Genomic DNA, 12,017 nt, shown 5'->3' on the forward strand with positions numbered 1-12,017 from the left:
GTCAATGAATAAATCAAGAGACATGTAAGATAAGTATTCTATCATGGATGATTCTAAATACAAAATAAAGAACTAGTGGGTGGCGCGGTGGCACAGTGGTTAGCACTGCTGCCTCACAGCGCCAGAGACCCTGGTTCAATTCCCGACTGTGTGGAGTTTGCACATTCGCCCCGTGTCTGCGTGGATTTCCTCCGGTTTCCTCACAGTCCAAAGATGTGCGGGTCAGGTGAATTGGCCATGCTAAATTGCCCGTAGTGTTAGATAAGGGGTAAATGTAGGGGTATGGGTGGGTTGCGGGTCAGTGTGGACTGGTTGGGCTGAAGGGCCTGTTTCCACACTGTAAGTAATCTAATCTAGCTGGAAATCAGAAATTGCTGGGAAAGCTCAGTAGGTCTGGCAGCACCTGTAGAGAGAAATCAGAACTGAGGAAGGGTCAATGGGCCTGAAACATTAATTCTGATTTCTCTCCACAGATGCTGCCAGACCTGCTGAGTTTTTCCAGCAATTTATGTGATGGGTGATTCCAATCTCTACGTACATTAAGAAAATCATAGGTAGTCACGAGGAAGAATTTGTGCAGTGTATTTGGGACAGTTTCCGAGGACGTTATATTGTGGATCCAATAGAGCAAGAGGAAGGGTCAATATATTTCTTTAAATATTTTTGAAGAGACAACATAGACCACTCGGAGAATGAGGCTGGGATTATAATAATGGGGAAGCAGGGAATGGCAGGATAGTTGAATAAAGACTGCATGAATCTTCATGGTAGAACATACTAATAATATTCCAAACATACTAAACAATCAAGGAACATAAAAGGGAGAGAAAATCATTGCAATAAGTATTACAATAAAAAAAAGTATTAGAGAAACTGGTGGGGCTAAAGACTGCTAAGGCCCCCCAGACTGGGTGGGATGCATCTGAGGAGATTAAAGGAAGTAGCTACAGAGATAGTAGATGCACTGGGAGTAATCTTCAAAGAATCATTAGATTCTGGAAGTCTTGGAGAATTACAAATTTGCCAATGTAACACCCTTAACCAAAAAGGAGATAACAAGCAGGGAAACTACAAGAAAGTTTCCTTAATAGGAGAAATGTTAGAATCTATTATAAAGGGTGTCATAGCAGAGCATTTAATGAAACATAATGTAATGCAGCAGTTAGCCTGACTGAAGGGAAAATCATGGCTGACAAATATTTTAGAATTCTTTCAGAAAGTCACGTGCAGGGAGATAAAGTTGTAAGGTAAGGTAGTAAGGTAAATTTGAAAGGTACTGCACATGACATGAGCCCATGGTGTTGAGAGTAATATATTAGTATGGCTAGAGGATTAGCTAACTAATTGAAGACAGAGAGTTGGGATAAATGAGGCAATTTCAGAATGGCAGTCAGTATAGTGTGGAGTGCCACAGGAACCACAGTTATTTACAATACAGGCAGTCTCTGGGTTGTGACCAGGTTCTATTCTGGAGTCCGCAAGTCGACTTGTATGCAAGTCAGAACACAATGCAGGACAACGTAAAGCTGGGGTTAGTGTTAGACCACAGCTTTTCATATTATACATGAACAATTTGAATTGAATTGAATTGAATTTATAGTCACGTGTACCGGGGCACAGTGAAAAGCTTTGTCTTGCGAGCAATACAGGCAGATCACAGAGTTAAGTCACAAAGATAGTAAATAATAGGTAAGCAGTGGCAAAAACAAAAACACAGGTACAGGTGAATGTTAAGAGTTTGAGAGCCCATTAAGAATTCTAACAACAGTAGGGTACAAACTGTTTTGAAACCAGCTGGTGCGTGTGTTTAGGCTTCGGTACCTTCTAGATAATGGCACTGAGGGCATTGTTGCTAAGTTTGCAGATGACATAAAGCCAGGTGGAGGCGCAGGTAATGTTGGGGAGGCTGCTGAAGGACTTGATGATGCTAGGCATGTGGGCAAAGAAGTGGCAGATGGAGTACAAAATGGCAGACTGTGGGGAATACATATTGATAGGAAGACTAGAGGCACAGGCTATTTTCTAAATGAGAAAAGGCTTCAAAAATCTGAAGCGCAAAGGGACTTGCGAGTCCTACTCCTGGATTCTCTTCAGGTTAACACACAGGTTCAGTTGACACTTAGGAAGCAAATGCAAAGTTGAGATTTATTTCAGAGTGACTCAGAACCAAGAGCAGAGGTATGCTGTTGAGGCTGTATAAGGCTCCAGTCAGACAGCATCTGAAATACTGTGAGCAGTTTTGGATCCCATACCTCAGGGAGGATGCACTGACATAGGAGGGGATGCAGCAGAGGTTTACAAGAATGATTCCAGAAACAAAAGGCTTGTCACATGAGGAACGGTTGAGGGCTCTGGGTCTGTACTTGAAGTTTAGAAGGATGAGGGGGATCTGACTGAAACTTAAAGGATACTAAAAGGCTTTTATGGACTGGACATGGAGAAGATGTTTTCACTAGTGGCAGAAACTATGACCTGAGGATACAATCTCAGGGTGAAGGGTCGACCCTTTGCAACTGAGATGAGGAGGAATTTCTTCAGTCAGAGAGTGGTGAATCTGTCAAACTCCACAGAGGCTTGTGGGGACTGAATCCTTTGGACAGACATTTGAACAAGAATAAGAAATCTCTGGTCGGTTATGGGCTAAATGCAGGCAAGTAAGATTGGTTATTTTTGGGATTATGGTGAGCTTGGACCAGTAGGACAGAGTGGTCTATTTCCTTGCTGTATGACTCTATGACTCTGGGTCTTTATTCAGTGGAATTTAGAAGGATGAGGGGGAATTTGATTGAAACTTACAGAACACTGAGAGGCCTGGACAAAGTGGACATTTCCACTAGTAGGAGAGACTAGGACCCGAGGGCACTAGGATGACCCCTTAGAACTGAGATGAGGAATCTCTTCAGCCAGCGGGTGGTGAATCTGTGACTCTCATTACCTTCGAAGGCTGTGGAGGTCTTTGAGTGTATTTAAGACAGAGTTAGACAGGTTCTTGACTGGTAAAGGGATCAAGAATTATGAGGAGAAGGCAAGGGGAATGGTGTTGAAAAACATGTCAGGATTAGAGTGGTGCTGGAAATGCACAGCAGGTCAGGCAGCATCCGAGGAGCAGGAAAATTGATGTTTCGGGCAAAAACCCTTCATCAGGAATAGAGGCAGGGTGTCTGCAGAGTGGAGAGATAAATGAGAGGTGTGTGGGGGTGGGGAGAAAGTAGAATAGAGTACAACAGGTGAATGGGGATGGGGATGGAGGTGATAGGTCAGAGAGGAGGGTGGGGGAAGGTAGCAAAGAGTACAATGGATGAATGGGGGTGGGGATGGAGGTGATAGGTCAGAGAGGAGGGTGGGGGAAGGTAGAAAAGAGTACAATAGATGAATGGGGGTGGGGATGGAGGTGATAGGTCAGAGAGGAGGGTGGGGGAAGGTAGCAAAGAGTACAATGGATGAATGGGGGTGGGATGAAGGTGATAGGTCAGAGAGGAGGGTGGAGTGGATAAATGGAAAGGAAGATAGGCAGGTAGGACAGATCATGAGGGCGGTGCTGAGCTGGAAGACTGAAGCTGGGATGAAGTGGGGGAAGGGGAAATGAGGAAACTGGTGAAGTCCACATTGATGCCCTGGGGTTGAGGCAGGCACTAAGAAAGCAAATATGACTGTGGTAGCGAGTCTGTTTCAGGACATGGTTGAAGAGCTTCAGGGCAGAGGAGATGATCTGGGGGTTGCAGTAAGAGACAGACTCACTGTGCTTTTCCAGCACCACTCTAACCTAGACTCTGGTTTCCAGCATCTACAGTCCTCGTTTTTACCTAGTTGAAAAACATGTCAGCCATGGTCAAATGGTGGAGCAGATTTGATGGGCTGAATGACCTAATTACGCTCCTATATCTTATGTTCTTATGGTCTTGTAAGCAGCTATTCTAGATTACAGGAAATGTTCAACTGCTGGGTCATAAAAATTACATCCCTGTATGGGATCACCTTTGTAAGCAAGAGCATCTGTAAGTCGCATGTTTGCAAATTGGGACCCCTGTACCATTTAATGACTTGGATGAGAAAAGTGAACGTACTATCACCAAGATTGTGAATGAAACAAAAATGGTGGGAAGGAGATGGTCAGGATGATGGAAAGAATCAGATGGGTATAAACAAGTTGCGTCAGTATGCAAAGACTTGGCAGATGGAATATAATGTGGCAAAATATGAGGTCATTGTGCTTTGGCAAGTAAAATAGAGAGGCTGAATACTTTTTAAATGGAGGAAGTCTGCAGAAAGCTGCAGCACAGACAGATGTGGGTGTCCCCTTATATAAATCACAAAAAAAGCTCACATCTAAATTCATCAGGTAATAGGGAAGGCAAATGAAATGTTGGCCTTTATTTCAAAGGGAATGGAGTATAAAAGTAGGGAAATCTTGATAAAATTGTGTGAAGTACTAGGTAGACCATGCTTAGAATATTGTGAACGGTCCTGGTCCCCTTACCTGAGGAAATGTATACTGGCATTGAAGGCGGTCCAGATAAGCTTCACTAGAATGTTCCTGGGCATGGAAGGATTTTCATATCAGGAGAGGTTCATCATTTAATCCCTACAGCATGGAAGCAGGCCATTTGTCCCATCAAGTCCATACTAATCTTCTGAAGAGCATCCCACCCAGACTCACCCTTCCTAAAGGTAAGAATTTTAAAAGTGAAGATATTTGGAGATGGATTCTGGTTAAGCAAAGCTTTTCAGGCAGGATAGGTGAGAATGTGTATTAGATCAAATATTGTTTCATTGAATGATGGGGCAGATTCAATGGGGCAAATGGCTTCTAATTTGCATTTGTTAATAAGGCTTAGGTTAGCTTTTCAGCTGCAGATGACCTGGAGATAGGGCAAAGACAGAAGATGCTATGGAGATAGAAATAGGCACATACATAATGGCCAGGTGAAACCTTCATTCTCTACATCAAGTTCAAACCTTTGAGATTTCTGAGTATGTCAACCTCTTGTTAAAATAGGGCAAGTGACAACACAAGTTGTCATATTTAATCACCATTAGTTATCTCTACATTTCATACGATTTTCATCTATTTATTGTGTGTAAGAGAACAATACCCTCTGTCTTCAGCACACTATAGAACAAAGGTCAGGATATAAATAATTATTTTATTTGTATTATATGTGACAGAAACCTTTTACAGAAAGTAATGTACAGTAGAACAAGAGTCACTCTATAAACATTCATTAGCAACTTGGGAGATGATTTGCATAAACATTATTGATCCATGACCCATGTGTTCAACTTCAGTTCTGTTTAAAAATGAGTCTGACAGTTAAATGTTTAGCATGTACCATGTAAACAGAACTAGCCATGGAAAGAAATCAAGTTTGGTTAATTCACTAAGATAAACCATCCTTTAAAGCTTTATCAAAATAGTATGCACTGGCCTTAAACCTCTTCATGCATAGATTGTTACTCAACCTTTCTCGCTCCAGAAATCACTGACTTTTCCACTTCCATTCAGTTCCAAAGGTTCCAATGGCCCTCCCAAAACCCAGCTAAGAAGTCACTTTCCACATGGACCACAATGAGTTTCAGTCAACTATTGAACATTGAACAGCAGCACGTCCAAGCCCAATCTTATTTCTCCTCAGAGGTCACACAAATTCATGTCGACATTTTCTACGCAAGTCATTGAATATCAATTAAGAGGAAGAAATCTGGATGTCATTGAATGGTTGGGATTTCAACAAAATAGCATGTAGGTCAAACATTTTTCCAGCAAAGGTACAAAATTGAACCTTTTTTAAACATTAATGAACATGTAAAACTAATAATATCTTCTGTAGCACAGTGGATACAATGATCAACTGATTTAAACAGGTTCAGATGTAGAAGGACTTCAGTCCATTTGATCTAATACTTTCAGAATACTGGCTTTACCTGATCACAGTGTAGAGCTACATCTTACATAAGTGCAATGTCTTACAGTTACAGCTACACTTAAAGAGTTTCTCACATTTCTCAACTTTCTCTCATCAAATGTGTTTTGTCTGGATGATGTCACATCTTACTCCAGGCCAAAAACCACATAGATATTTTTCAAAAAGTGCCACTTCTAGCCAAAGCTTGTCCAAGGTGAAGAGTCAAATTTATCATTCTCCATTGGAGCACGGCTCCATGCCCAGAGCAGAGTCTCTCTGACAAAATACATGTGTAGTTTCAAGAGTTTTATGATCTGACACATTATTTGCCATTCTGAATCTCATTACTAACAAATGAAATATGTGCTGAAACAGATCATTCACTCTCCAAGCCTGCTCCGCCATTCAATAGGAACATAGTTGATTGGCTTGTGCTCCAAATTCCACGTTCCAATCTATCTTTTATTCACTACTTAATAAGAATATTATACACTTATGCCTAAAAAGTATTCAATCACCCTGCCATCACTGACTTCTGAGGCACAGAGTTACAAAGCCAGACCTATCCTGTGAGAGAAAGAAAGTCCCCTCATCTCGGTTCCAAAGGAGTGACTACTAATTTTAAAACAGTTCTGGACACACACGAGTAAACATTCTGCCTTGCCAAGATCATTCAACATCTTCCTTGCCCTTCTAAACTCCAGTGTACAATAGACTCGCCTTCTCTGTAGTTGTTCAAGGGAGAGGCTTCTGTTCAAATGGTGAGCAATGGGACTATCGCACTGTCCTCAACTCAACAGGCAGAGAAATGATTGGCTCACAGATTTTTCTGCATTTTCTTTACTTCTTCGTTTTCCTCACCTTATCTCCTAAAGATGTCGGCTTGCCAGGATCTTAACTCTTCACTTTCCTGTCTCAGGAGTCAGTTGTAGATCAGGACCAATCAGGAGCTAAACCAGAATTTCTTTTCCTAAAAGCAGTGTAAGGATATTTAGAAAGACTTGAAGCCATGAAAGATGAGCGAGCCCAACCCATTCTCGACAGCACCGGCTGCAGTAATGCATCTAAATTACTTAGCCATAGCATCAAAAACATGTACTGCTGAGACAGTTGTTATCTCAGCAGAAATAAAATCTTAAAATGGATGTTAATTCTTTAAATAAAGAAGGATGATTAACAACTGCATTAAAGATAGATTAATATTTCCAGTGGTTCTCATCACAAATGTGAACTCTGTCCAGCTGATCAAGCACATTTCAAGTTCCAGGTAATTCCAAATAGTTTTTGGCTTGACTCAAAACTCAAAAGTTACCAAGTAGTTCCAATTAAGCATTTTTAATAAAATAACTCAGGAAATTTCCATTGTCACTGCACTACTTTGACTTGGATTAATGCGACTTGCAATTAAAAATAGTTTACAGTCAGTTTTGACTTCTGGAATTCTGCATTGTCTTTCAAGTTGTTTTTAGAACAAGATTGCCCTGATGATGAGGCTCATTCTTAAAAAATGGCAAAAGCTTCATGGAAACGTTGCTACTGTAGACTGTCACCAGACATCTGCAGCATTAGCTTTTGTGAACTGTACAATACAAATGGGTCTTATGAACGTGCTGAATTTTTTGACATCCTTGCAGACCGTTTAGATCAATATATACATATATGGCAGTTAAATATTACAATTGTATTTATTCTGCAAACATAAAAGATTAGCTTCCCTCTTGTCAAGATTGCACCATTTACATTTTTTTTTCTTGGTTTCTGAAAAAAAAACTTTAAATTGTTTTATCTTTGAAACAGCATTATGAAGGACAATAATCAGAGGAAAAACAAAAGGTTGGCTTTTCATATTATCAAGGTTATTAAGTGGGTTTGAGAATATAAGGGTCCCCTTAATTTCTGGGATCATTTGAGAACCAAGTTAAGGAATTCAACCAGGTTAAAGTTCTACAATACAGATGCAGGAGATTTCTTTGATTTATTGCTTATTCTGAAGAAGGTTTTGGAAAGAACAATATTTTCAGTGTAATTTCTTGAGAAATAAACTGGGCCGTATGGAGTGCACAATAGACTAGGTTATACAGTACATAGTCTGTGGAAGAGAACAGCTAATGGCTCTAACACAGCTTACATTTTGTTCATAATTCACATGACACTCTTCTGTCTTCAGATACCGAACAGTGAAGGGTGGATAGTTAAATAGTTAAAGCAGTTACTCATTAGGGTCATCAAACCATCACCAGCACCTCCTACAGTATCGTTTTTGGGGTGAAAAGACATCTTGTATGTAAAAAAAAAACCTCTGACCTAAAATCTATTTTGGACCTTGGAGAAATAGAATGAGGATTTCACATCCAAGTGAGTGGGGCTCCAGGTGAGTTGTCCAAAAACTTCAAATAAAATATAAATGGTGGAGACATACTGGAAAATTGAGCACAGCAATAAAAAATATTGACAGACAAAAAGATAAAGTGAGTGAACAAAGTTGTGCAGGATTTTCTGCGCTGCATCAGTAACAAACCTTCAAAGATTCTTAACTGGCCCCACAGCAGCATAAAACTTCAGGTGGTCATGAAAGGCGCTACAGAAGTGCAAGTCTGATTTTATTTATTCACCGTGACTGCAGGAGATTCTGTATGAACAGTGCAAGCCTTTGGCAGGGAAGTTACTCTGAACTGTACAGAAATTAAAATGTTAAAACTGTACAAGCAAACAGTCTCACACATGACTGCCTGTTACGGCAATGAGGTCAAAGGTTCAGTAGATCATTGACTGTAAGATTTTGCAGTACTGTGTCAGGTTGCACTTTGCAATGATATTTCTGAAGAAGTTCATTTGTATAATGTAAAATTAGGACATCATCACAGTTTTCCTATTTTATGGAGATGCTACATTTTAATCACTGGAACATGTTTGAAGGAGAATCCACATGTTACAGCGGATACTGATTATAAATGCTGTCTAAGTTAATCTAAAGGAGAAGGACAGACACCATGACATCCATCTTCTCATTTTTGTGAATGTACTTGGCTCCTTACTTAGTACTTGAGATAAATAAGAATGCACCATGGGAAATGAACATGCTTTACAGATTATTTAGGACTAAGCCAAGCAATAGATTTGTCATCATTTATCCAGACTAGAGAACAGCAAGTTTGATGATTAAATTTCAATGCAAACTCTGAATAACTCATCATTAACACCTATGCAACATAAAATACAGAGACGTGTAGGAAAAGGACTTGCACCTAACACAAAAAAAAACTTTTGTCCTGTGCAATGCCTATCAGAGTTTTTCCCAATACTCCTGCATTCATCTGATTCAAAAGCCAATTTCACTCACGATTTCTCTGATTGTTCCCACTCACCAGACAGCAAGGATGCCTCACAAGGCTTTGTAATGCATTTCTGAAGGATCCAGGCTGTATGGCAGTGAGGACATTACCCACAGCGTCATGTGGAAGAAACCATACAGCAATAATTAAAATTGAGTTGAAATGTGGCAAAAACTCAGAAATTGTAAATTTTTGAGCCAAATGTTCTAAATTTTTATAGAATTGGTATATTTTAAGATGATAACTCCTGTGGTGAATATGAACATTGGTATATTATTAAATACAGACGCACAAATGGGGCAGGATTTCTGTCACAACAACATCGTGACCCAAAATAAATAGGTCAGGAGGTTGTGGTCAGAAAAGGTTTGATGTTTGGAGTCAGAGGAATGCATTAATAACATTGATTTTTTTTTTCAAGTAACGAAGGAAGGAAACCTCCAAATACCCAAAAAAATCAACAGGCGTAATATAAAATTCTGTAAAAAAATGATTACACTACGGTTATTTTAAATGTTTAACACTTTCAAGACTTGTTTTTAAATATACTTTTGAAATTTCAGAAACTAAATAGACTTTCCACATTGCCTATTATAACAGTTTTGGTTTATACTGCTTCGCTTTGATTTTTCTTTATACTTACAATTATAATAATTTGACAAGACATGCTATAAGCTAACATGCTCCAGGAGAGAGATAAAGCATACATTGTTCTACAAAAAACTGTGCTTAATAACAGCCCTGATTGAAAATCAAAGTTTCATTTAAAAAAAGATATATACTTTAGAGTGACATATAACTATAATTGACAAACAGGGTTTCTTGAAACATGTAAATGTTTGGGTGTAACTTCCTTGAATTGTCAGTGTGCAGAAGGCCCATGCAGAATTATTTCATTTACAACTTCCAAAAAGTTGCATTTTCTTTTGATAAATTGTTCTCTGGATGGGTAAGGGTTAATCAAGTTTCAATAAAGTAACTGCAGCAGCAAAAATAAGATCTTTGAAATCAAAAGGCCCATCACCAGCCATTGTGACATTTGGAGATTTAGTCTTGTAATGATCTCTCTGGCTTTGATGCCCATCCCGTGGCTGATGAGCCTAATACAGGCCACATCCAAAACACAAGTTCAGCAGAATGAATCCAGCTCATAGACAATACGACTGAACGCTGCAGAATATTCACCTGCAGTGAAGCTCTCTCTCTCTATCTCTCGGACTTGACTTTGTATCGAAGAACGAGGTAAGCCAGGAAACGCAAGATAATGAAGAAAATACCAAGGACAATGAAATCCATGTAAAGTTTTGAGTCCTGCACATCCATTACTTGCAGAATTTTCTTTGGTTCCTTAAACGGGCAAAACCCAGTATTGCAGGTCAGGTTTTTTCTGTCCAGTCCATATATTGACAGGATGACGCCTTCAAAGCCGTACCTGCGTCAGTGAGAAAAAAACAGCAAATGGCAATATTACTGCTTTAAAATCAATTGCTGCATAAGTAAATTTAGCTCATGTTATGTCACAGATCTCACCAAAATTGCCTGCGTAGAAAACCTTAACCCTCTCATCATCATGTATGGTCACCTTGACACCACCATCAAAATAGCCTCGTGGAAGCATAATTGACACTTCCATTATAGTTGATGGGTTGCTGGGAAAGCACAGCAGGAATTGCGATCATGGAAGAAGGAGGTCATCTCGGACTTTCTGAGGTGAAATTGGTCATCCTGGGAACAGATGGGTTTTGGAATTGGGAATAAGAGATGGCGTTTTTACAGGAGGTAGGGTGGGAGGAGTTGTGGTCCAGGTAGCTGTGGGAGTCAGTGGGCGTGTAGTAGATGTCTTGTTAGTTGGTCACTGGAGACGGTGATGCAGAGGTCCAGGAAGGGGAGGGAGGTGTCCGAGATGGTCCAGGTGAATTTGAGGTCAGGATGGAATGTATTGGTGAAGTTGATGAACTGCTCAACCCCGTCATGGGAACATAAGGTGACGCCGATAGAGTAGTGGAGGAACAGGTGGGGGTGGTGCCGGTGTAACTGTGGAAGATGGACTGGCAGGCATAACTGGGTCCCATGCAGGTGCCCATGGCTACCCCTTTGGTTTGGAAGAAGTGGGAGGATTGGAAAGTTGTTGAGGGTGAGGACCGGTTCGGCCAGGCGGATGAGGGTGTCAGTGGTAGGGTACTGGTTGGGTCGGCAGGAGAGGCATGATCACAACTTCCCTTCCCACGTGGTTGATGATGCCCTCCAGCGCATCTCCTCCACTCCACACACCACTGCTCTTGAACTGCACCCCTTCCAATGCAACAAGGACAGAACCCCCCTAGTCCCCACCTTCCACCTCACTACTACATTGCATCATCCTCCGCCACTTCTGCCACCTCCAACTGAACCCCTCCATCAAAATTATATTCCCTCCCTACCACTATCAGCATTCCGGAGAGACATTCCCTCCGCGACTCCCTCGTCAGGTCCATGCCACACTCCTGGCACCTTTCCCTGCCACCGCAGGAAGTGCAAAACCTGTGCCCATACCACTCCCCTCACCTCTGTCCAAGGCCCCAAGGGATCCTTCCACATCCATCAGAAATTCACCTGTACCTCTATCAATGTCATCTACTGCAACTGTTGCACCCGGTGTGGTCTCCTCTACATCGGGGAGACAGGATGTCTTCTTGCAGATCATTTCAGAGAACATCTCTGGGACACCTGCACCAACCAACCCCTCCACCCCATAGCTGAACACTTCAACTCCCCCTCCCACTCCATCCAGGACATGCAGATC

The 12,017-nt window shown here is 41.0% G+C and overlaps 1 protein-coding gene across 1 annotated transcript in view; it reads right to left on the minus strand.

Moving 5' to 3' along the window:
• Positions 1-10,085: 10,085 nt before the first annotated feature.
• The window catches only part of abcg4a (ATP-binding cassette, sub-family G (WHITE), member 4a), a 128,439-nt gene continuing 126,507 nt past the window's right edge, over positions 10,086-12,017 (minus strand). The window contains exon 15 of the mRNA XM_060846682.1: positions 10,086-10,667. Coding sequence (XP_060702665.1) covers positions 10,442-10,667 — 226 coding nt within the window. The 3' untranslated portion in view covers positions 10,086-10,441. The remainder of the gene's footprint in view (positions 10,668-12,017) is intronic.

The sequence above is a fragment of the Hemiscyllium ocellatum genome, chromosome 29 (assembly GCF_020745735.1).
Source record: "Hemiscyllium ocellatum isolate sHemOce1 chromosome 29, sHemOce1.pat.X.cur, whole genome shotgun sequence".
Classification (NCBI taxonomy): Eukaryota; Metazoa; Chordata; class Chondrichthyes; order Orectolobiformes; family Hemiscylliidae; genus Hemiscyllium; species Hemiscyllium ocellatum.